General features: G+C 42.7%; 1 protein-coding gene across 1 annotated transcript in view; it reads left to right on the forward strand.

The window, feature by feature from the left end:
• The window catches only part of AR (androgen receptor), a 1,201,765-nt gene that overhangs the window by 741,475 nt on the left and 432,807 nt on the right, over positions 1-27,483 (forward strand). The window contains exon 3 of the mRNA XM_075323978.1: positions 26,824-26,940. Coding sequence (XP_075180093.1) covers positions 26,824-26,940 — 117 coding nt within the window. The remainder of the gene's footprint in view (positions 1-26,823; positions 26,941-27,483) is intronic.

Consider the following 27,483-nt stretch of genomic DNA (forward strand, 5'->3'; position numbering starts at 1 on the left):
CACTTAAAAAAGGAGGAAATTGCCACTAGTAGCAAATGTGATGTCACCTGCAACAGGATGACCCGTAGGCAAAAAAATAATTTTCAAGCAACCTGCGCGTTTCAAAAGTAGACAGCCGGGGAAAGAGACAGCCGGTAAAAAGAGACAGACCTGGAAAGAGACAGACCAAGACAGACGGGGAAAGAGACAGACAGACACACACAAAGAGACAGACACAGAGATAGAGAGAGACAGACAGACAGAGATGAAGACCGATAGACTGATACAAATACAGACAGAGATAGAAATAGACAGACATAGACATAGACAGACAAGGAAAGAGACAGACAGAAAGACAGACAGACAGAGACACGCAGGCGGAGACTGGGAGAAAAACAGAGAGACAGTTGCTATACTGGTCAACGCCCGGGTAGAACAGGTAGTATGTGTGTGTGTGTGCGTGTGTGTGTGTGTGTATATATACAGTAGTATATAAACTTTTTTAATTAATGGATCAGTATAGAATAATAATAATAATTTTATTCATTTATATAGCGTTATTAATTCCACAGCGCTTTACATACATTGGCAATACTGTCCCCATTGGGGCTCACAATCTAGAGTCCCTATCTGTATGTCTTTGGAGTGTGGGAGGAAACCGGAGTACCCGGAGGAAACCCACGCAAACACGGGGAGAACATACAAACTCCTTGCAGACAGTGTCCTTGGTGGGATTTGAACCCAGGACCCTTGCGCTGCAAGACTGCAGTGCTAACCACTGAGCCACCGTGCCGCACCGCTGGTCCCCAACACCATTCAATACACCATGTGTTCTGAAACTCACTATGGGGAGATAAGGTATGCACACCAGTGACTATGTAAGGGGAATACATGCAATAGCAGAAACTGCTGTGTTAATACTGACATGAAAAATTCAATAGCTATATGTAAGAATGAAATGTGAAAAATGGAACCTGCATTACTGCCATGAACATATGAATAAAGAGAAATTTAGCTACTGAATTGATCAATGCAATAGAGCCCCAACACTACGCCAAAGTATTTCTCTACGTTGGGGTCCCTAGCTTGTGTGTGTCCTCTCATGCAGTTAAAAAACTTACCGTGCATGGGAAGCTGAGACCCAGGCTATATATACGATGTGGATTGGCAATAGGTGTGTATGGGGAGGGTTCACAAACGAAAAACTACTAACAAATAAGAAATAACGTTTGGAACTCCATTCTATGTCTGAACTGGGTGCAAAAACCTAAAAAAAGTTCAGACATAGAATGGTGTTCCAAACGTTATTTCTTATTTGTTAGTAGTTTTTCGTTTGTGAACCCTCCCCATACACACCTATTGCCAATCCACATCGTATATATAGCCTGGGTCTCAGCTTCCCATGCACGGTAAGTTTTTTAACTGCATGAGAGGACACACACAAGCTAGGGACCCCAACGTAGAGAAATACTTTGGCGTAGTGTTGGGGCTCTATTGCATTGATCAATTCAGTAGCTAAATTTCTCTTTATTAATATATTCAAGGCAGTAATGCAGGTTCCATACATTTCATTCTTACATATAGCTATTGAATTTTTCATGTCAGTATTCACACAGCAGTTTCTGCTATTGCATGTATTCCCCTTACATAGTCACTGGTGTGCATACCTTATCTCCCCATACTGAAACTCAAGACAGGCAGAATAGACACTTATATGGCCTCTTTCACATGAATATGGGTGCATAGATAGTCTTGACGGCTTGCACGACACAAAAGCATTGTAAGGTACGGTAAAATGAATAAACCTTCATTAGCACCTCTGTCTCTGTGAATTATAAAATATTTAACCTCTTCACCCCCAAGACTATTTTTACCTTCTTGACCAAGCCAATTTTTTCAATTCTGACCACTGCCACTTTATGAGGTAAATCACAAGACAGATGAGGAAAAACGGGTTTGATGCTGCGCTAAAAACCACAAATCCAGGAGGTGTGATGAAATCCTTTCCTTTATTTGCACGGGTCAACGCGTTTCGAAGGCATAGCCGCCTTCTTCATCAGGACAAAAACAAAGCAAGAAAGAACAGCATAACATGTGTTACTGCACAGGGTGAGATATATAGCATTAACAAAGGGGGTAGCCACGTCAGCAGGAATGACGTCAGTAGACCAGTGACTAATCGCCATGTGGAGCTCTCAGAGGGGAATGAAAAAAGTTGTAACTGTGAGTAAGGCCCCTTTCACACGTCAGTGATTCTGGTACGTTTGTGCTTTTTTTTAAACGTACCAGAATCACTGACATACGCAGACCCATTATAATGAATGGGTCTGCTCACACGTCAGTGATTTGTCACTGCACGTGTCTCCGTGCAGCGTTCACGCGTGTCCGTGATTGCTGCACGGAGACATGTCCATTTTTTTCTGGCATCACTGATATTCCACGGACCACGCAGTGGTGTGGTCCGTGAAACACGTGCCAGAAAAAAACATACTTTTAAAATAAAAAACATTTTAACTCACCCGGCTTCAGGCGCGCTCTCTGCAGCCCGTTCTCCCTGCTCCTTCTGTGCCGGCTGATTACTGTCGCGCATATTCATTATGCGCGACACAGCCGACCCGGAAGCAGCTGCTGCGGGGGTCACCGCCGGCCGGATGCTGCGTCGCGGGAGCGATCAGCACCATGGACAGCGGGAGCGGGCGCAGGTGAGTGAATCTCTAAGTGCAATCACGGGCCACGGAGAACGGAGCCCGGATTGCACTTAGACAACCCACGTGTGCCGTGATTTTCGGCACACGCAGGGACATGTGCGTGTTTTACACGCCAGTGAAAAACGTCTGTGTTTTTCACTGACATGTGAAACGGGCCTAAGGGAGAGAAAAAAAAGGGGAAAAGAAAAAAGAGAGAGAGAGGGTGTAACCAGTTTTGGTTTCAAGGGTGCTTAAAAGGGTTTAAGGAATCCGCCTGTGAAGTCAGACAGAGGCTAAAAAGAACCTCTACATCTGGAAGACTACAAGAGACGAGTTGAAATATGCCCATATGATGGTAGGATAAACAACCTGCAAAAGTGTGGCTGACAATAGCAAAGCATACAAATCAGAGTGAAGAGGGGGTTAATGCCGCGCATCAGCCAAAATGAAGATGTAGCACGTTGATGTTATAACATAGGATACTATGTTGATGCACTGGTCCTGAAGAAGAGGTATATCCTCGAAACGCGTAGACCGATGGAATAAAATAATACGTTTATAATATCAACGTGCTACATCTTCATTTTGGCTGATGCGCGGCATTAACCCCCTCTTCACTCTGATTTGTATGCACATCCACGTGGGGCTGCAGCAGACGCCATCATCCTATGCTCTATCAGTGGTTGTGACTATCACAACCTTTTCAGGTGAGTGTATTTTTCCTGATCTACCTCACTGATCTGTTGGTATTACACTATCAGCGCTCCTTATTTTTCAGTTAATAGCAAAGCATAACGGGGAACCATGAAGGTGGCTGAGCGCACCCCAAAATGAGAACAATACTTGTCTCTTGTAGTCTTCCAGATGTAGAGGTTCTTTTTAGCCTCTGTCTGACTTCACAGGCGGATTCCTTAATCCCTCTTCTTACTCTATTTTCTTCTTCATGCATGCGCTTTCCCTTTTTTTCCCACGCTCTGTCCTCGCATTACCTTTGGTAGCGGGTTCCTGTAGTAATGAGCGGAGGCTGCTCACGCATGCTCAGTATCCTTTTTTCCCACGATCTTGTTTGAACTCTCTTCACCTCGGTCCACACAGTGTTCTTTATACATGTATTTCTATTGCAACAATCCTGCACTCAATACACTTCACCCGATCACTTTAATAAATTTAATAAATAAAAATCTTCTAGGCTTAATATCTATATTCAACAGATATCATTTTTTCACACTCTCATTGGATGATTACACAATCATATTATATTTATCATATATATGTGTATTTATTTCTATATATTTTTATATCTTTGTATTTTTACATATATATATATTTATATATATATTTATTTACATAAATTTTTTTGATTTATGCATATGTATATATATTTTTTCACATTAGCATCACTGTTTTTTGTTCCAGTGATCTAATGATACCAACTTTGCTCATATACATCCAGCACCCTTGAAACCAAAACTGGTTACACCCTCTCTCTCTCTTTTTTCCTTTTCCCCTTTTTTTTCTCTCCCTTACTCACATTTACAACTTTTTTCATTCCCCTCTGAGAGCTCCACGTGGCAATTAGTCACTGGTCTACTGACGTCATTCCTGCTGACGTGGCTACCCCCTTTGTTAATGCTATATATCTCACCCTGTGCAGTAACACATGTTATGCTGTTCTTTCTTGCTTTGTTTTTGTCCTGATGAAGAAGGCGGCTATGTCTTCGAAACGCGTTGACCCGTGCAAATAAAGGAAAGGATTTCATCACACCTCATGGATTTGTGGTTTTTAGCGCAGCATCAAACCCATTTTTCCTCATTTGTCTTGTGATTTTCTTTTTTCATTGGGGCTGCGGCTGACCACTATATGCACTTTCTGCCTAAACGCTCGCAGAGGAGTTGTGCCTGTCACAACTGAAACTGGTGAGTACCTATCTCTTTACATACATTCTCTTGTCTACCAGATAAGACCCTATTTTGCGCTTCTCTCCTCCACAGTTTTTCCTGGACTTTATGAGGTAAACACTTCAATGGATTCCATGGATTCTGAGATTCTTTTTTTCATGACATATTATACTTCATGTTAGTAGTAAATTTAGGTCGATATTGTTTGCATTTTTTTTGTGAAAATACTGTCAAATTGGCTTATTATTTTTTGATTTTTAAATGTTTTTTATGCCCTTAAACCAGAGAGTTATGTTACCCAAATAGTTAATCAATAACATTTCCTACATGTCTACTTTACATCAGCACTATTTTTAAAAAATCATTTTTTTTAGTTAGGAAGTTAGATGGCTTAAAAGTTTATCATCAATTTCTCATATTTTCATCAACATTTACAAAATCATTTATTTAGGGATCACATAACATTTGAAGTGACTTAAGGGTGCTTTAAACACTGCAACATAGTCGGGGTCACATCATTAGTAGAGATGAGCGAGCCTATAAAAGCTCGAGTTCGGTTCGTCGAACAGAGGCCACGTTCGAGTTCGGTTCGACGAACCTCTCGAACCCCATTGAAAACAATCGCAGGCAAACACAATCACATAAAACACATAGAAAACACCTTCAAAGGTGTGCAAATGGTGACAAACAACTCCCAAGACACCACAAACACATGGGAAAGTGACAAGGACATATACTCATGCGAAAACAAAACAGCTTGATGAGATAAGAGGAGGAGACACAGATATAGGCATGTCATGCCCTTATAAAACACAGCAAGGGGACTCCAAGCAGAGTCTCCCTTTTTTTCCAAAAATTGGGCCCCACAGACACCCCTTCAGTGGCATCACTTGTGCCCCAGTTGCAAACCTGACAGGTAGATTTGCATCAAGCACATTCCAAACTACGCCAGCCTTAACTGTCCCCAGGATGACACCGGGGTAGGTAGCAAAGTCTTTGCTGAACCATGACTTGTTCATCTTGGCTCGTTTTTAAAAACACAGCAATGGGACTCCAAGCAGAGTCTCCATTTTTTCCAAAAATTGGGCCCCACAGACACCCCTTCAGTGGCATCACTTGTGCCCCAGTTGCAAACTTGACAGGTAGATTTGCATCAAGCACATTCCAAAATACGCCAGCGTTTACTCTCCTCAGGATGACACACGGGTAGTAAAGTCCTCGCGGATCCATGACTTGTTCATCTTGATGAACGTTAGTCTGTCCACATTGTCACTGGACAAACGCGTGCGCTTATCTGTCAGCACACACCCAGCAGCACTGAAGACACGTTCCGAGACAACGCTGGCTGCGGGACACGACAAGATCTCCAAGGCGTAAGTGGCGAGCTCAGGCCATTTTTCAAGATTGGAATCCCAAAATGAGCAAGGCTTCAGTTGCACAGTCATGGCATTGATGTTCATTTGGAGATACTCCTGTATCATCCTCTCCAGCCATTGACTATGTGTCAGACTTCTTGTCTTTTGTGGCCTTGCATTGGATGGCTAAAAAAATTATGAAATGATTCCATAAAATTGCTGTTACTAGCACCAGATACGGTGTTGCTGGTACGGCTTGACTGATAATGACGAGACAGTACCATGTTTGTCAAGTTACAACTGAGAGATTCACTCCGTGCACCACTGATGTTTGGTGGAAAAGCCGAGCTAAGATTCAGTAACAGCTTCTGCTGATACTCCTGCATACATGCGTCCCTTTCTATGGCAGGAATTATTTCACCAAATTTTGACTTGTACCGGGGATCTAAGAGTGTGGCAACCCAGTAGTCAGCATTACTTCTAATTTAGACAATCTGAGGGTCATGTTATAGGTAGTGCAGCAAGAAGGCGCTCATGTGTCTTGCGCATCCATGCGGACCAAGTCCTTGCTGTGTTTGTGTCAGCGAGGTGATAACCATTCTTCCTTCCTCTGACCTCTCCCCCCAACCTTGAACAACCGAAATGTGATCAAGGTGTCCCTCATCTGCTGAGTCTTCCATGTCAATCACCAGTTCGTCCTCCATTTCTTCCTGGGCTCCTGCACCTTCCTCAACAGTTTGGCTGCTACCATGCGCCCTTGTTAATCCCTCTCCCCCACTGTCCCATGCCTGCCACCTTGGTGATGCTGAACGTCTGGACCTTGTAGAGATTCACTCCGTGCACCACTGATGTTTGGTGGAAAAGCCGAGCTAAGATTCAGTAACAGCTTCTGCTGATACTCCTGCATACGTGCGTCCCTTTCTATGGCTGGAATTATTTATCCAAATTTGAACTTGTACCGGAGATCTAATAGTGTGTCAACCCAGTAGTCATCATAACTTCTAGTTCGGACAATCCGAGGCTAGGTAGTGCAGCAAGAAGGCGCTCATGTGTCTTGCGCATCCATGCGGACCAAGTCCTCGCTGTTTTTGTGGCGGCGAGGTGATAACCGTGCTTTCTTCCTCTGACGTGTCCCCCCAAGCTCGTTCAACCGAAATTTGACCAAGGTCTCCCTCATCTGCTGAGTCTTCCATGTCCATCGAGAGTTCGTCCTCCATTTCTTCCTGGGCTCCTGCACCTTCCTCAACAGTATGGCTGCTAACATGCGCCCTTGTTAATCCCTCTCCCCCACTGTCCCATGCCTGCCGCCTTGGTGATGCTGAACGTTTGGACCTTGTAGATGTTGGTATCCCTTGCGCATTTATATCCTCCTGCACTTCCTCCCATTCCTCTTTCCCACCACCTGACTCCGAAACTGTTTAGCGTGTGACCCAGCAAGTAAATGACTGGAATTGTCATGCTGATAATGGCATTTTCAGCGCTAAACATATTCGTCGCCATGTCAAAACTGTGCAGGAGGGTGTATAGGTCCTTGAACTGAGACCACTCCAGCAGCATGATCTGCCCTACCTCTGCATCTCGTTGGCCCAGGCTATACGTCATAATGTATTGCACCAGGGCTCGGCGGTGCTGCCACAGTCGCTGCAACATGTGGAGAGTCGAATTCCAGCGTGTCGGCACATCGCATTTCAGGCGAAGAACCGGCAGGCCGAAAGACTTCTGGAGCAATGCACATCGGTCAGCTGCGGAGGTTGAACGGCGAAGTAAGCAGAGAGTGACCGTGCCCTGTGCAGAAGCCTATCCCGGCTGGGATAGTGGGTTAAAAATTGTTGGGCAACAAGGTTCAACACATGAGCCATACAAGGAACGTGTGTCACCTTGCCCCAACGAAGAGCCGCACCCAGGTTTGCAGCATTGTGGCACACGGCCTTCCCTGGCTGCAGGTTGAGTGGAGACAACCATTTACGAAACTCGCTTGCAAGAGCTGACCACCACTCCTCAGCTGTGTGACTCTTATTTCCAAGACATTTCAAGGTAAAGACTGCCTGATGCCGTTGAGCTCTGCTGCCAGCATAGTAAGGAGGTGTGTGGGATTCCTTGTGCGCAGTTACAACGCGGGTGGCCTGACCAGGCAGGCTTGGGGCAGAGGTGGAGGACCCAGACTAGGTTGAGGAGGCAGAAGCAGTGGAGGAACTTCTACATACAGAGGATTGATGCACAAGTCGTGGGGATGGCAAGACTTGTTCAGCAGACCCTTCTCCATCTCTCACAATAGTTACCCAGTGCCCAGTCAGCGACGTGTAGCGCCCCTGTCCATGCTTACTGGTCCAAGTATCGGTGGTGAAATGCACCCTGTCACACACTCAGTTTCACAAGGAAACTGGGATGTTCTGTGCGACATGCGGGTGTAGCGCAGGCACACCTTATTTGGAGAAGTAGTGGCGACTGGGCATCTGGTACTGGGGCACTGCGACTGACATAAGGTCTCGAAAATCCTCTGTGTCCACCAGGTGGAAAGGCAGCATTTCGGTAGCCAAGAGCTTACAGAGGGTGAAAGTCAACCTCTTAGCTTTGTCAGGGCTTGGAGGAAATAGCCTTTTATTAGTTCATATCTGAGGGACCGAGATCTGGCTGGTGTTTGGAGACAGTGAGGAGTATGGTGTCCCTGGAAAACTGCAGGTCTGTGAGGAAAGTGCAGGCGGAGACATGATGTTGCTTTCATCCAAAGTTGGTGCACTTGATGTCTGAGAGAGCTGTACACCAGCACTTGTTTCACCTTCCAAACCAACTGACGACCTGCCAAGCAAACTGCCTGTTGCGGTTAAAGAGGTGGAAGGTCTGCGTGGAAAAACATGTGTGACAGCTGTCCCCACAGTCTTGGAGGATGAAGAGCGCGCGGAGGCACTTGAAGGGGCAGACGATGGTTGGCCCGCTCCGCTAACCCGCATTGTATCACGGTGAGCTTCCCACTGGGACTTATGCTTGTTATTCATGTGACGATTCATGGAAGAAGTTGTCAAACTGGTGAGGTTTTGGCCTCTACTTATAGATTGGCAACAAATCTTACAGATCATATAATTTGGGAGATCCTTTGCGATGTCAAAAAAGGACCAGGCTAGGCAAGGCTTAGAGCCCATGCGACCTGCAGAGCCACCCCTACTTGTGCTCAGAGGCAGAGTTGTGGCTGAGGATGCAGTTGTTGATGTGCTTTCAGTACTCCGACTCTGTCCAGGAAGGCGCAAGGTTACTTCGTCGTCAGTCACATCCTCCTCCACTGCCTCTGGTGACCTCCTCGAGTGCCTGACTGTGAATTGACAGTAAGTGGGATCTAGAACTTCATCATCAAGCGTTGTGTTTGCACTCCCCTCGCTCTCAGACCTAACCTCTTCCTGCCCTGACTGAATAGTTAAGTTGTCATCCCAATCAGGTATCTGCATCTTATCGTCATCAGTATGTTTGTCATTGTCTCCACCAACAGGTGTTACAGTTTGGGAATGAGGGTCTACATTATGCTCAGAAACTTGGTCATCCGGGCCTGAATCTGACTCGCAAAGCTTCTGGGCATCACTGCAGACCATTTCCTGGTCTGTACTCACTGTAGCTTGGGAGCAGACCTCTGATTTCCAGGGTATAGTGTGACTGAACAACTCTGCAGATTCGGCCATCTCTGTTACACCATACTCTGCAGGGCGGGTGGAGACATGAGAGCTGGGAGAAAGCGATTGGGGTGACAACTCAGAGGACTGTTGTTTTTTGGATGTTGAAGTTGAGGTGGAGGAGAGGCCACTTGTTGGAGCACTTGAGATCCATTCTCGCATATTCTTTTTTTGTGCCTCATCTACCTTTGTTACAGTACCATCAAGAGGAACAAGGGAGGAGAGAAATCCAGCACCGATGTAGTAAAAGATTTTTCTTTATTCAAAATTCATAAAATGGAAAATCTGACCAAGTGCAGAGTATAAATACGCTTAACGCGTTTCGGAGAAGAACAGACTCCTTATTCATAAGCAATATAATATTATGGTACTACACTTAAAATGTGGTAGCAAAAATGGAGAGGTGGTGTACAATGCAGAGGTGGTCTAGCTTTATTGACAGCTGAAGAACCAACACTGACTATCCCAGTCAATTTTAGTATGGCCCTAACAGTAGCAGCACAGTTTGCAAATAGAATTGCGTAGCAAAAATGGACAGGTGTGTACCATGCACAGCTGCTGTACCGTGATTGCCAGAAAAGGAACACTAAGGTAGTATTCCAGACACTTTTAGGATGGCACAAAAAGTGTCAGCTCTTTGGGCAAATAAAATAGCATGGCAAAAATGGGCAGGTGGGTATAATGCACGGGTGCTGTGGGTCAGTGGACAGCAAAGGAACACTAACTTAGTATTCCAGACACTTTTAGGATGGCACAAAAAAAGTCAGCTCTTTGGGCAAATAAAATGGCATGGCAAAAATGAGCAGGTGGGTAGAATGCATGGGTGCTGTGGGTCAGTGGACAAAATGGGCAGGTGGGTGGAATGCAGGGGTGCTGTGGGTCAGTGGACAGCAAAGGAACACTAACTTAGTATACCAGACACTTTTAGGATGCCAGAAAAAGTGTCAGCTCTTTGGGGAAATAAAATAGCGTGGCAAAACTGGGCAGGTGGGTAGAATGCACGGGTGCTGTGGGTCAGTGGACAGAAAAGGAACACTAACTTAGTGTTCCAGACACTTTTAGGATGGCACAAAAGTGTCAGCTCTTTGGGCAAATAAAATAGCGTGGCAAAAATGGGCAGGTGGGTAGAATGCAGGGGTGCTGTGGGTTATTGGACAGCAAAGGAACACTAACTTGGTATTCCAGACACTTTTAGGATTGCACAAAAAGTGTCAGCTCTTTGGGCAAATAAAATAGCGTGGCAAAAATGGGCAGGTGTGTAGAATGCAGGGGTGCTGTGGGTCAGTGGACAGCAAATCAACACTAAGGCCGGATTCTCACTTGCGAGTTTCTCGCAGTAGTGCAATGCGAGAAAATCTCGCATTGCACTTGGACACATGTTATTCAATGAATCAGCTCTCATCTGCGATTTTTTATTTCTCACTCCAAATCGGACTGAGAAAAAAATCACAGCAAGCTGCTTTTTGGCGAGTTTCACGCACGAGTCTCTCCAATGCAACTCTATGGGAGCGTGAAAAAAAAGCATGTCACACGGACCGGCACTCACACCATCCTAGTGACATTCGTTTTTCTAAATACATTAATCGCATGTTTCTCAAAACACTGGAAATGAGTGAGGTCTCACAATGTCGGTCAATTATAGAGATTGACCGACATTGTGAGACCTCACTCATTTCCAGTGTTTTGAGAAACATGCGATTTATGTCAGTCGGTCTCTCCCTCTCGGTCTTTCTCTCTGTCGGTCTCTCTCTCTGTCCATGTCGGTCTATCCCTCTCCCCCGCCTCTCATACTCACCGATCCCCGATCACCGGTGCGGCACTGCGCGGCGTTCACACTGCTCCGGCGGCTTCTCCTCTTTTGAAAAAGCCGGCCGCTTATTATTCAATCTCGTATTCCCTGCTTTCCCCGCCCACTGGTGCCTATGATTGGTTGCAGTCAGACACGCCCCCACAATGAGTGACAGCTGTCTGACTGCAACCAATCACAGCTGCCGGTGGGCGGGTCTATATCATGCAGTTAAAAAAATAAAGAAATAATTAAAAAAAAACGGCGTGCGGTTCCCCCCAATTTTAATACCAGCCAGGGTAAAGCCACACGGCTGCTGGCTGGTATTCTCAGGATGGGGAGCCACACGTTTTGGGGAGCCACTCACCCTAACAATATCAGCCAGCAGCCGCCCGGAATAGCTGCATCCATTAGATGCGACTGTCCCGGGACTGTACCCGGCCATCCCGAATTGCCCTGGTGCGGTGGCAATCGAGGTAATAAGGAGTTAATGGCATTCCATGATTTACCTGTAAGATAAAGAAAATAAAGACATACAACAAAAAATCCTTTATTTGAAATAAATGACAAAAAAACCCAACCTCTTTCACCACTTTATTAAACCCCCAAATACCCCTCCAGGTCCGACGTAATCCACAGAGGTCCCTCGACGCTGTCAGCTCTGCTACATCGGAAGCTGACAGAGAGCGGTCACAGACCACGCCCGCTCTGTGAACTCCCCGCAGTGACTGAAGTGAGTCGCGCTATCAGCGATGACGTCACTCAGGTTACCCGCGGCCACAGATCTCAGCGGGAGGACTTCTGCTGTGGCCGCGGGTAACCTCAGTGACGGCACCGATGATCGCGCGGCTCACTGCGGTCACTCAAGGGATTTCCGGTCACCGGTGAGACCTTCACCGGTGACCGAAAATCAGACCATGCCACACAGACAGAGCCGCGGGATGACAATGAAGTCGGGTGACGTTCATCCGACTTCATTCTGATCGTGCGGCTCTGTCTGTGTCTGCTGTTAGCGGCCATTCAGCTCTGCTACATGGGTCTGTCTGTGGCTGCTGTCAGCGGCCATGTAGCAGAGCTGCATGGCAGATGACAGCTGCTGAGAAAAAAAAGGATCACACACGCATTACACACGCTATGCTACCCTGGAAACAATTGAAAAAAGCATCGCACTTGCATTGCACACTGACCTAACGTGAACTAAAATCGGCTGAGTTTTTTTCAGGCAACTCGGACCGATTTTACACGCATAGGTGTGTTTCCAGCCTTACTTATTATTCCAGACACTTTTAGGATGGCACAAAAGTGTCAGCTCTTTGGGCAAATAAAATAGCGTGGCAAAAATGGCCAGGTGGGTAGAATGCACGGGTGCTGTGGGTCAGTGGACAGAAAATAAACACTAACTTAGTATTCCAGACACTTTTAGGATGGCACAAATGTGTCAGCTCTTTGGGCAAATAAAATAGCGTGGCAAAAATGGGCAGGTGGGTACAATTCAAGGGTGCTGTAGGTAGAAGGACAGCAAAGGAAGCCTCACTTTCTATCCCTGCTAATAAAAAACTGCAGCAAGGAATTGCCAGAGCTGAGGTAGGCAGACACTGTTATCTAAAGCCCTACACAGCATTTGCACGGACCTGCCTAGCAGCTATGGCTATGAACGCCTGTAAATCAGCCCTGAAAAGGGCTGAAATAACCAGCAGTCCCTAATCCCTAAAGCGCTGTGTAGATTGCACTGTATCTCTATAGCGCAGACATCAGGAGCAGCAGCTGCAGCGTGAGCATTGACTGTTACCCACACGCAGAAGACAGATAATGGCGGCGACGGGGAAAATAGCCGGATCTAATAAGGCAAGGACATGTGACATGCACAGCCTATGACACATGCCCTTACTCTTCTGGCAAAAATTCACTTAGCTGTGTGTGTCTCTGTGATTGGCTGACATCCTGGCCCGCCCCACTGCACGCGCGGTTAGGAAAAAAAAAAATGGCATCGGCATTATCTTAGCACTCAGCAGCAGCACAGATCTAAACCCCGTCCCCCCCCCCCCCGCACACTATATGCTGAAATTTGGTAATAGCGTGATTCACAGTGACTCACACTATTACAGTGAATAGCCAGCTAGTAACTAGCTAGGCTTTTTGTTGACCGAACCGTTCTCGAACGTAACTCGAACTGTCGAGCTTTTAGCAAAACGCTCAAGCTCGAGCTCCAACATCCCCCAAAATCACACGAACATGAAATTGGCGAACCTCGAACATCGCTCATCTCTAGTTGTTAGTGACGCACATCCGGCGCGGTTAGTGACATCGCAGCGTGTGACACCAAGGAGTGACAATCAACGAGCGCAAAAATGTGAAAAATCGTTGCTCGTTGACACGTTGCTCCTTTTCCAAATATCACATCGCTATGTGTGACACCGCAGGAACAACAAACATCTCCTTACCTGCATCCACAGAAAAACACAAGACAAAGGCGATCAATTAGGTCCAAATATATTTTATTAATAAAGAGTGCGGACAAGTGAAGGGGGTCAAAAACCGGTGTACATCACTACAGCTAGCATATACAACAATTTGTGCAAGACAATATACGATGTCATGTCAAGGTATGAATATGTATGCACAGTCAAACAATATAAATAACCCTTAGTTGCAAACGCAGCTCAATTATCCTCAGTGCACACAGAAGGATTTAGATGTTATATATAATGCAACAAATAAATGCCACATAGAAATGCTCCAGACTCAAAACATGGAGCACATAATAAATCGTGGGCATAGCCACACTAAGTATCTATCAATTAATCCTGGAGTGCACTAAGGATGAGCCATAAAACAATATAAATATCCCTTAGTTGTATATGCAGCTCAATTATCCTCAGTGCACACAAAAGGATTTGGAGGTTATATGTAATGCAACAAATAAATGCCACATAGAATTGCTCCAGACTCAGAACATGGAGCACATTATAAATCGTGGACATAGCCACACTAAGTATCTATCAGTTAATCCTATAGTGCACTAAGGATGAGCCATAAGGGATGTAAAAAATTGTCCACAATTCAGTGAGCAAATAAGGGCAATTGCTGAAAGGCAAATCAAATCAAGACTTACATGTTACCTGAGGATATGAATAGCTGTAGTGGATTGCGCCCAATGCGCATTTCGGTGTTAACCTTCGTCAGGTCACGCCCCCTATAATAATTGAGCTGCATATACAACTAAGGGATATTTATATTGTTTTATGGCTCATCCTTAGTGCACTCCAGGATTAATTGATAGATACTTAGTGTGGCTATGCCCACGATTTATTATGTGCTCCATGTTTTGAGTCTGGAGCATTTCTATGTGGCATTTATTTGTTGCATTATATATAACATCTAAATCCTTCTGTGTGCACTGAGGATAATTGAGCTGCGTTTGCAACTAAGGGTTATTTATATTGTTTGACTGTGCATACATATTCATACCTTGACATGACATCGTATATTGTCTTGCACAAATTGTTGTATATGCTAGCTGTAGTGATGTACACCGGTTTTTGACCCCCTTCACTTGTCCGCACTCTTTATTAATAAAATATATTTGGACCTAATTGATCGCCTTTGTCTTGTGTTTTTCTGTACTTTAATAGCGATTTGGTCCTGTCATTGTAGTCCTTATTCTGCACATTATACTACTATTGTGATAATTGTCTATTATCGTTATGCAGAATCTGTGTATGCCATTTCTTACTTTCTTACCTGCATCCACCAGCAATGAGGAAGGAAGGAGGTGGGCGGCATGTTCCGGCCACTCATCTCCGCCCCTCTTCTGCTATTGGACGGCTGCCGTGTGACATCGCTGTGGCGCCGCACAAACCGCCCCCTTAGAAAGGAGGCGGATCGCCGGCCAGAGCGACGTCACATGGAAGGTAAGTCCGTGTGATTGGTGTTAGCAATGTTGTGCGCCACGGGCAGCGATTTGCCCGTGACGCACAACCGACGGGGGCGGGTACGCTCACTAGCGATATTGGTACTGATATCACAGCATGTAAAGTACTCTTTAGAGAGGCCTATGTGACGAAATACCGAAAAGTGACACCATTTTAAAAACTGCACCGCTCACAATGCTCAAAACCACATGAAAGAATTTTATTAACCCTTTAGGTGCTTCACAGGAATTAAAGCGACAAGGAATAAATATTTTACTTTTTCCACAAAAGTTTAAATTTAGCATCAAATTTTGCATTTTCACAAAAATAACAGCAGAAAATGCACCATTCAATTTTGCAGGCAGTGGAGGAGAACTACTGTTTGGGGACACGGCAGTGTTCAGGAGGAAAGGAATGCTATATGACTTTTGGAGCAGTAATAGATGTGTTGCAATTGCACAGCCCCTGATGCACCTAAATAATGGAACCCCTCACAAGTCACCCCAGTTTGGAAACCAGAACCATCAAGGAATTTATCTAGAGGTGTTGTGAAACCATAGGTTTTATAAGATCATTTGTGAAAATGAAAAAAAAAAAAATTACCACAAAAATGTGTTGATTTAACTTTTCATATTCAAAAGGGTAACAGGAAAAAGTGGACCATACAATTTGTTGTTCAATTTCTCTTGAGTACAACAATACCCAATATGTGGTGAAAAACTACTTCTTTGGTGCACAGTAGAGCTCGTAACGGAAGGAGAGGTCACTCAGTTCAATGAGGTCACCTGAAGTCTGGTTGCCTGCGATCACAGGTAAGGGTCCATAGGACTCTTCAACTGTGACCGCAAATAACCTGAGTGAAGACACGGCTCATTGCTGAGGCTCAGTCTCTGCCTGAAGCTACCAGTATTGTACAGCTTGTGCATTGTCACTTCAGATGTAGCAAACCTCGAATTATCATGGGACCTCATGTGAATTACATCAGACCTGGATGTTTTGGGGGTAAATAAAGTGATGAAAGAGAGTGGGCAGCATGGTGGCTTAGTGGTTAGCACTGCAGTCTTGCAGCACTGGGGTCCTGGGTTCAAATCCCACCAAGAACACTATCTGCAAGGAGTTTGTATGTTCTCCTCGTGTTTACGTGGGTTTCCTCCGGGGTCTTCGGTTTCCTCCCACACTCCAAAGACATACAGATAGGGACTTTAGATTGTGAGCCCCAATGGGGACAGTGTTCCTGATGTATGTAAAGCGCTGTGGAATATGTTAGCGCTATATAAAAATAAAGATTATTATTAGTGTTTTTGTTTTTTTCTATTTTACTTTAAATAAAGGATTTTTTTGGTGTTTCCGTTTATTTCTTTTCACTTACAAATTATTAATGGACGTGTGGTTTCATAGAAGCCTCCCATTAATGATCTAGGGCTTAGTGGCAGTTGTGAGCTATTATTAACCTCTTATTACCTCGAGTGCCACCCCACTAGGGCAATTGGGATGATTCTGGTAAAGTTCTGGGATTTTTGCATCCAATGGCTGCGACAATTCTGGGCAACTCTGGGCTACTACTTTTAGGCTGCAGGGCCCAATAAGCATGGGCCTCTCCAGCCTGAGAATACCAGCTCCCAGTTGTCAGCTTTATCATGTCTGGGTTTTAAAATTGGGGCGGACCAAACGGCTTTTTTTTTAATTATTTATTTAAATATTTTTTTAACAAAAAAGCTTAATTTGGTCCTTCTTAATTGATGCTGCAGCCTGTAGCCCTAAGCTTTAGCATGGCTGGGTATCATAATATGGGGGGACCCTACTCCAATTTTTAAAATTTATTTTTACACTAATCTAGATGCAGACAGTGTGTGGTTGAAAGCAGTCGACACGCTGTCACACAGGGTGGTGGCGCTGTCTGACTGCAACCAATCAGAGATGCAGGAACTGCCAGTGGGTGGGGGAACCCATGCATAAGCATGAATATAATGAGCGGCCCAGGAAGCAGTGTACTGCCATGCAGAGACCAGTAAGTATGAATCACCTACTATTATGTGTATTTTCTTTCTTTGTGCTTTGATTTGTTTTATTATCATCATGGCCAGATCTGAATCATTACCTGGAGTTCCCTGAGAACTCCTGGCCCTGAGTTGGTGTTCAGGTTTTTTTGAACCCGTTTGGATCTGGACTTTTACAGTCCGGGTCCGCCCATCTCTAATTCTGAGAGCTATTGCTTTTTTATTTTTTCACTGGTGGATCTGTATGGTGTTGTTTGCGACACAAGATGATGGTTTCAGAAATACCATTTTTATATACATATGACTTTTTAATCGCTTTTTATTCCACTTTTATGTCAGCTGTATAATGAAAAGACAGGTTTTGCAAACTATTGGTTTTTTTTAACAGTGTTCACTGAAGGGGTTAACTAGTGTGACAGTGTTATAGACCAGGTTGTTCTGACTCGGCGATACCAAATCTGTCCTTTTTTTTTTTTTTTTAAATATTTTTGTTTATACACAAATATACATATTTATGGGTATATTATTTTCTTTTTTTGTTCTTTATTTTCTAATTTAAAAAAAATATTTTTACAATTTGTTTAGACTTTTTTATTTAGTCCTTATATAGGACATTAACTTTTATTAATCTGACCTCTGGTATAATGTATTGCAATGCACATGCATTCGCAAATAGCCAATGGGTAATTTCAATATTCAACAGTTATAGCAAATTTCAAAATGGCAACTCTCTCAGTGCAAAAAATTTTTTAAAATTTTAAAAATTAACCTTTAATATTTCCACTAAAATGGTCAGATGACCATAGACAAACAACACTAAAAAAAGGTTTAACCCCTCCTGTCTTTTAGGGGATATATGTAAACCAAGTTGAGTTTCAACCTCAATGATAGATTGGACCCATCTCACCACTTCATGGGTACCTTTAAAGTCTACTGGTAATGATAATAATAATAAGTTTAATAAAATGGATTCATCTCACCAATTTATACAGGTGCCGCTCATCACAAAGAATGGGGTCCAATTTATTCCATAATGGAGCCCTTAGAAAATTGGATTTATCTCACCAAATTAGAAAGGTGCCACTCTTCATAAGGATATTGGGGTCCAATTCATTCCACAATGGAACCCTTAAGAATGTTTTCTCCCGACGCGTTTCATTCAATATTCACTCTTCAGGGGAGTCAGAAAACCATCTCAGGTCTCATTCAATTTGTACCTGTGAGCAGTCAGCCTAGACCCATCAAGGAGTCATAGATGCAGCGGACCCAATCTTAGTCCCAAGATACATGGACCAGATACCATGGGTCCAATCTATCATTGAGGTTGAAACTCAACTTGGTTTACATATATCCCCTTAAAGACAGGAGGGGTTAAACCTTTTTTTAGTGTTTTGTCTATGGTCATCTGACCATTTTAGTGGAAATATTAAAGGTTAATTTTTAAAATTTTAAAAAATTTTTTGCACTGAGAGAGTTGCCATTTTGAAATTTGCTATAACTAATGCACATGCATTGCAAAACATTATATTGTCATGACAACAATTGGGCCTGTGTGATGACGTTGCAGAGGCGCCAATCGTACGGGTCACGGGGTGCATTCCCTCATCCAGCCTTCTAATTGTTGCAATCGATTGCTGCATTTAGGGGGTTGAACAGCTCGGGTGGTGCCGGCACTGCTCCTGGCTGTGAGAGCTGGGTCTTGGTTGTTATGTAAGCCGAGCTCCCGGTGATGATCTCACATGATCTCCATGACAAACCTATCATTGGTCGGCAACACTCTATCCGATCATGACATATAGGTGCGTCAAATGTCATGAAGGGTTTATAGGGGTTGTACAGGACTTATATATTAATGGCATATTCTTGGGAGAGGTCATCAATATCAGAATAGGGGGTGCGACACATTGAACTTCATGCCGGTCATGCCGGCTGGATGGGGACAGATGTGCTCACTTGTGGAAAGGAACTGCACAGCTCTATCAACTGCATAGTGGCTGCGTTCGAGCATTGCAAATCTGCCCATATTGATTCAAATAGGTAACAGATGTGCAGTACCTTGCAGTGGACATTATACAATTGATGGAGCCGTGCAGTGCTGCTTTGCAACTGAGCACACCTGGCTACTGCTGTCACCAGGAACCCAGGCACAGCTGATTGAAGGGGGTATTGCGTGTCGCATCCCCACCGATCAGATATTGATGACCTATCTATCCTCAGGATAGGCAGTGTATATAAAATTCCCAGACAAATCCTGTAAAAACATGAATCCATCATTGGTTCAGCAGAAGTGTTGTGAGAAAAAGAAGAGATGCTAAAAATCGGTAGATCAGGATCTGGTGGCAGAAACATGTAAAAGGAGGGCACCAGGTACCTCTAGTGAGGTTTTTTTCGAGATAATGGTAATTTTTAATGTCAAACCAGAGAGCTGCTTTCATTTCTTAGAATCTTTTTACTACAGGCCTGAATGAATGATAGAAAATTACCTGCTAGAGAAGACACAATTATAGACAAAGAGGGTTAGTTTCAGACACAATACTTAACTGGATGCATTTTCAAGTAAAAATGAATACCTGACAAGAGTCCTCTTTAACCTGTCAGGAGTCTGTGTTAGTTACCATGACGACAACAATCAAAAGCATTCATAGAATAAAAAAGGAAAAGTCACATAGGAAATGGGTTATTATTGGTGATTGTTAAAAGGGCACAAACCTATAAACGTGATTTGTAATCTTAGATATGAAATATTTAAAAGGTCAAAAATTATTATTTCTTTCTTGAAATAGGCTCAGTATGCCCAGGGCAGTAATCTTTAGTTCAGATCCCACAGTGTGATCTGGATGAATTTTGTTCTGTGTAAATATTGACCTGGCCGACATCAATACAACTTTGATTATCAAGCCAAGCACTGGGGGAGCTATATCTTAAAGCTGGCAATCCGCGTGAAATCAGATCGCAAGGTCTAGTGTTTGGCAGCAATAATGTGCTCTTACTGGTTTATTTGTGTGCACTGGGGCCTGCTTCCATATGAAACGTGAGCTGTCAATGACTCCTAATCAGAGTAATTACCTGCTAGAAATTCAGTCAAGTACTTTATTGGCTTGGAAGCTTAGCGCTGTCTGTAGGTGACCAGAAATACCCTATATTGCCATGATGAACATAGAATTAACATCTTTCTTTAAAGCTTTTTAAGCTTTGTGTGACTAAAGTGGCAGCAGAGAGAACCAGATGGCTTCATAGAAAATGTTGCTTTCAGTGCAAGTTATATTCAGTTTATTTCCAAATTGTTGTGAATGTTCATGTTTTTTTGGGTATGTAAAAATAACCAAGATACTTTAGCCACTGACCCCTCTATGTCTTGTGTTCCCCAGCCAAACAGTTCTACTCTTCGGAAATTAAATATTCCTGTGTGTAAAAGTACAGACATAATACCCCAGTGCAAGTCACAAGTACCAACATTTAACAGTTTCACCAACCAAAATCCAAAGCATAAGAACCCCATCTTAGGAACGTCTCACTACTTTTGCAATCCAGTTCATGGGATGGTCCTGGCACAATTTGGACTGTTGGCAAACAACTCTCCATGTACAGGAGAGTATAAGAGCTCATTAAACCTATGATTTGTACAGAGCTATAAACATCGCCCCAAGATTTCTTTGGGCACTTACTGTATTCTCTTTGCCTACAATTTCATGAAGAGAAATATGGAATTTTTTTCTTATGGACTGTTTATGAATCAGAATGAAAACTGGTTCTAGGAAAGATATCTCCATAATACAGCACTAAATGAAGGTTATCCATATGATGGCACAGGATTTAACCCCCCCCTCCAAAAAAAAACCTTTGAAACAACCCTTGAATGGTATGGGAAGTAGGCATTAAGTTCAGGTGAAGGCAAAGAAAAAATAGATCACCCCCTGTTTTCTTGAAAAAATGTCACAATAAAAGCATGAAAAAAAATCAACACGAAAAATGTGTCTTTAATCATGCTGTGATTTAGTACGAATATTTAATCAGAAATGTACAAATATAAATTGAATGAAGTTTTTATCCATAAGCTGGATTATAGGTGTTTTTACCAGGAAGTACATGTAGCAGCCCACACGGCATCACTCAGAGATGCATTGTATTACATTTTAGCAAGGAAAATAAATGCATTCAGTTGATCATTTTACATATATATATATATATATATATATATATATATATATATATATATATATATATATATATATATATATATTGGTGTGCCATACTCAGAGACATAGCCAAGGTAAGGAAGCCTTTTAACAAGAAACACAAGATAAGATGTCAAGACTGGGCCAAGAAATATCTTAAGACTAATTTTTCAAAGGTTTTATGGACTGGTGACAGTGACTCTTGATGGGCCAGATGGATGGGCCAGAGGCTGGATCAGTACAGGGCAGAGAGCTCCTCTCCAACTAAGACGCCAGCAAGATGGAGGTGGGGAGTACTGCTATGGGCTGGTATCATCAAAGATGAACTTGTGGGACCTTTTCAGGTTGAGGATGGAGTGAAGCTCAACTCCCAGACCTACTGCCAGTTTCTGGAAGACAACTTCCTCAAGCAATGGTACAGGAAGAAGTCTGTATCGTTCAAGAAAAACATGATTTTCATGCAAGACAATGCTCAATCACATGCATCTAACTACTCCAATGCGTGGCTGGCCAGTAAAGGTCTAAAAGATGAAAAAACAATGACATGGCCCCCTTGTTCACCTGATCTGAACCCCATAGAGAACCTGTGTTCCCTCATAAAATGTGAGATCTACAGGGAGGGAAAAAGTACACCTCTCGGAACAGTGTCTGGGAGGCTGTGGTGGCTGCTGCACGCAATGTTGATCGTAAACAGATCAAGCAACTGACAGAATCTATGGATGGTAGGCTGTTGAGTGTCATCATAAAGAAAGGTGGCTATATTGGTCACTAATTTTTTTGGGGTTTTGTTTTTTCATGTCAGAAATGTTTTTTTCTAAATTTTGTGCAGTTATATTGGTTTACCTGGTGAAAATAAGCAAGTGAGATGGGAATATATTTGTTTTTTTATTAAGTTGCCTAATAATTTTACACAGTAATAGTTACCTGCACAAACAGATGTCCTCCTAAGATAGCCAAATCTAAAAAAAACCACTCCAACTTCCAAAAATATTAAGCTTTGATATTTATGAGTCTTTTGGGTTGATTGAGAACATAGTTGTTGATCAATAATAAAAAAAATCCTCCAAAATACAACTTCATAATAATTCTGCACACGGTGCATATATATATTTTTATATATATATATATATATATATATATATATATATATATATATATATATATATATATATATATATATATATCTCTCAAACACCACTTATTTCACAGCATTATTTATGAGTGTACTTTTTCTTTCTGTGCCTTTTTCCATTTTTTTTTTGGACGCTATTGGCTCCATATTGGAGATTCCTTGCCAATCTGTGCCATACCTTCCACTGCTTAAATGCTAACAAAACAATCCTGCTTGTCGTAGTACATAAGCCTAAATATTAGGAAGTCATGGATAGGGTCCAGAGTAAACCATGAAAGGTTACTGTTATTGAATCATGTCAGAAATTTTGATAAGTGGGAGTCCAAATGCAAAGACCCCAACCACTTGTTGAAATGAAGGGACTAAAGTGCTCAGCTCAATTCTTTGCTCCTATATACGAGTGATTGGCTATCTCTTGCTCTTCTCGGAGAGGTAGGAGGGTTGACTCTGTATAGGTGTTTAACATCTTAGTATGAACATATGTTAAACTGCAGCACTTCTTTACTTCATGGTCAAAAACTGTGCAGCAAACCTATATGTATAGTTATTTTTTCCCCACGCTTTCATTTAGCAGGAACACATTGAAAAGTGTTTTTCACACTATTTTAAAAGACTAAAGAGAATCGGTCAGTAGGATCAACCCTCTTAAGCCCTCTATATGAGCATGTAGGTCACAGGAAGATGAATAAAATGATACCTCGATATCTGCGATCTGGCGTCTTATTCCAGAGAAGTCCACATTATTACTATATGTAAATTATCTCTTTCAGGCTATGGGGCAGATGTTGCCTGGAAGATAATTCCGCCTCCATAAGTTATTATTACAAGAAGGAGTTGTTACCGGTGTGAGGCACATAAATGACACAGAACAGGAGAAATTAAATTTGTCTCCTTGCAAACACATTTTTTTTCAGCTCTGAATTCTGCTGTATCGCAAAAATATTGCCATAATGTTTGCCTGTGAGATGGAGGCTGAAACTGAGAGGAGCCTGCAAATGTGTCACTTATAATCACACATAGCTCTGCAGTGAGAGCAGAGAGCGACCATTACACATCACATAAGTAACGCCGCCTTCTATTTATAATAAGCTTTAGAGGCAGAGTTATTCTCCATAGCCTGGAAGAGGTCATTTACATAAAATGATAAAAATTATTTATCCACAACAGGGCATCTGATATGAGAAGTACAGGACTTTTTTCATCAGTCTATAACTGTTTGCCTATATTAATAGTTTAGATACGTCAAATGTGGTTACAGATTCCCTTCAAGATTAACCTAAAACAAAAAACAAACTTTTTTGTAGAAGATTTTAGCAGATCAGTGAAGAATATCATGTAAAATCCTTTTTTTTTTTATGGCCACCACTATATTCTACTGCTCCTACATAGAGGTAAATCTAGGCTTTCCGGCAAAATTACAGCCCCTGCTTCATAGAGAGAAGCAGAAAGAACAACTAACTTTCACATGACCATAAGTATGAAAATCTCCTGAGTGATGTGCCCATGTGATGCCTCTTAAGACCAGTAAGCAGAGCTGAATCCTTAAAGTGAGTATATTCCACGCTGCTAAGATTGGGCATGCCATAGTGCTTAATTCTATACTTGAAAGGCCTGTTAGGCATGTGATGAAAGCCTGCAGTCAATTTAGATGACTGTAAGAAGATTTTGATTTCTTACAGCATATGAACTGCACACTTTTCTGATTTTCCCATGCTGGCAGCAAGAGTGAACGGTCATGTGAGTGCAAGAATGCGAGTTTCATACTTACAGCAACATTCCGACTAAACATGTCCAGTCTCACTCAGTTATTTGAATTGTGCACCAGGCATGTTTAGTAGGCACACAAATGCATGTATGTGAGTCGCATAGGTGTTGTGTTCTTGACCTCCTATTGTCGTCACCAGCACCTGAGAATGATAGGGTGCTGTGAGAAATCAGATGTCTGCAGTCACAACATGAATACATGGTACATCACTTGTAATGTCCGGTCAGCCCTACATTTGTATCGCATGAACTGACAACTACCAGTATGTCTTTAACAATGGTAAGAAGATACTGGGAGTTATCCATCATCATCAGATTGAAAACCATACAGGAACCACAGTACTGATGAGAATTAGTTTTTATCATAGATAAACATTTATATCCAGGTACCTTTTTATAGATGATGTTAACTCTGATTGGAGTCGTTCTCTTTCTTTTCTTCATCTTGTCTAGATGCCATGAGGACTTTTCACATTCACAGCTTTCAATCTTCTCTGGTTTTCTGAAGCACATGCCTGTACCCTTAAAAATAGCAGAACGATTCTAATGTTCTTGAAATACAAAATATCTGCCCTATGCTTTGTCCCTGAATAGTTGCCCCTCACTGCCCTTCACACTGCCCTCTCCTTTCCATACTGAGACCCCTCTTTACACTGTCCTCCACATTGTGTCTCCTTATACTGCCCAGTCTTTATACTGTGCGCCTCATCACACTTGCCTTCCTTGGCATACAGTTGCCTCCTGGTTGCACCCTTACATCCCATGCTATTCCCTCCTCATATTGCACCCCCACACATACAGTGTCCAGTTTCTATTCTGCGCCCCCTCACACTTTTCTCCTCCATATTGTCTCCTCAGACTATTCTCCTCAAAAGTCTCCTCACACATTTCCACCCTCCCTCATACTATCTCCTCTCACATCCCCCTTTTAACCATACTGTCTCATCACATATTTACCCCTCACTTCCCATTATATCTCCTCACACTTACCCTCCGCTCCCTATATTGTGTCACACCATCCCTCCCTTGCTCTTCATCCTGTGTTCTCAAATTTCTCCTTTCCCACTCACTACACATACTGTGCCCAAACCCATCCCCCTCACTCCCCATACTGTGTACACATACATCCGCTCCTCCCTACTGTTTCCTCATACATGCCCCCGCACATTCTGTTTCATCATATGTTCCACCCCTCTCTTACTTTACTGTATTTATACCCATCCCATCCCCCTCTCTCCCCAATACTTTGTCCACATACATTCCCCCTGCCTCCCCATACTATGTCTGGACCCATCCCCCCCTTGCTCACCATACTGTCTGCACCCGACCCCCCTTGCTTTCAAAGTTGTGTGGTCAAATTCTCTCCTCACTCCTTATTCTGTATCAGCACCCATCTTCCACTTCCTTTAATTACAGTACATTTTTTGGTGTGTTAAGCTCCACTGAAGCACTTTCCACCAATGCTGTGTGTGCCTTTATGGCGCCAGTGAGTGACATCAACAATGTGATCAGATGACTTGATCATGCTGCTGACATCGCCCTGACACAGAGGTGCCGGTGGACAGGGCTTTAATTGCACTCACGTAAAATTGATCACTGGGAGTTGACACGCTGCACCTTCTCTAAGCCGGCTGTGAGCTTAACTGACTCAGAGAACAGCAGACTCCCACTATGGGTGCTGCAAAATGCAACTGCCAGTGAAATACATTGGACTGGTGCATCAGACGGTCCAACGCCACACCCCTGCCACCTGTCCCCAGGCAAATGCCACGCCTTTCTCCCCTAGATATGTTGCTGTCCTATGTAGCAAAATGTTCTAATGGTAGGTTCACCTACAATGTATGGTATGCTAAAAATAATAGTATTTGATATTTTGGATATGTTTGTCATTTATCTGTCAATATTTGTGCATGGTTTTGAGTGGTCTCACATGTAACTGACAAATGAAAATGCATTATATAGAGTGTTCCAGTTGTATTCCACATTCATAACTGAGTAGTTGATGTAGGAAATATATATGATCCCTCACCATTATAACCTTAACCTGAATATCATGTGAGCAGCTCTCAGTGAGTGTACTGTGTTATGTAACACTGACTGCTCCCCCAATCTCTGTAAATACAGTAAATGTATTTCAATGATTAATATTAATTTTAAATTGTAATTGATGCTATACATAGAATTACATTTTCATTTTCATTTTTTTTATTCATTTTATTTGGAGGCTATGGTATTTCTAGTTCCAATCACATTTTTTTTTTTAATAAATTTTGGGTTATTATATTTTTAGCTATTTCCATACATATAAACATGCCTAAAAACTGACTGTACAAATCATATGGCAGATTACAAGTTTAAAGGACATTTACACATTTTGACAGCTTCAACAAACAAATTCATAGAGTATATTAATTTTTAATGTCAACCATTTTATTAGTTATCTCAACTTGTGTCATCATTATGTCTTCTTTTCCACATTTAGGAAAACAGAAGTATCTTTGTGCCAGCCGGAATGACTGCACAATTGACAAATTCCGGAGGAAAAACTGTCCATCATGTCGCTTGCGGAAATGTTATGAGGCTGGCATGACATTAGGAGGTAAGTCAGTCCAGTCGTAGTGTGTGCAGATTCTTTAAATGTGACTCATGGAATTTGTGTAATGGAGTAATGTACACCGTTTGGCACTCAATTTTCAGCTGACCTCTATCATGGCTCCACCATTAATCTGTCTCTATCATCGGTTACTTACACAGAATGTCAGTACTTTTTTATGACATTTTTCTGTATCTCTGATTTTTTGTATCTCTAATTGTGTTCATCTTATTTCTCGGTCCTCCTTTCCCACCACCATTATTTATTACATGACACAGATAGTATTATCTAACCTATAATGTGAATGATTATTTTCTTCTAGTTCTGGAGTTACGGCCATTCAGCTCACACATAACACTTCCTTCATATCATTACTGTAATTAACCAAATAAATGTCAATAGACACTCGTATCACCAACAGCACAACTGGAAAGCTTAGGAATCCATTTCATGTACATTCCCGAGAAGTCGTCTGCTTATAACAGACTTCATGATCAGTGTGATAATCCACTTTCTACATGTTGTTAGATTTCACAGCTAATAAAGCTT

This window comes from Anomaloglossus baeobatrachus, chromosome 9 (assembly GCF_048569485.1).
Source record: "Anomaloglossus baeobatrachus isolate aAnoBae1 chromosome 9, aAnoBae1.hap1, whole genome shotgun sequence".
NCBI lineage: Eukaryota > Metazoa > Chordata > Amphibia > Anura > Aromobatidae > Anomaloglossus > Anomaloglossus baeobatrachus.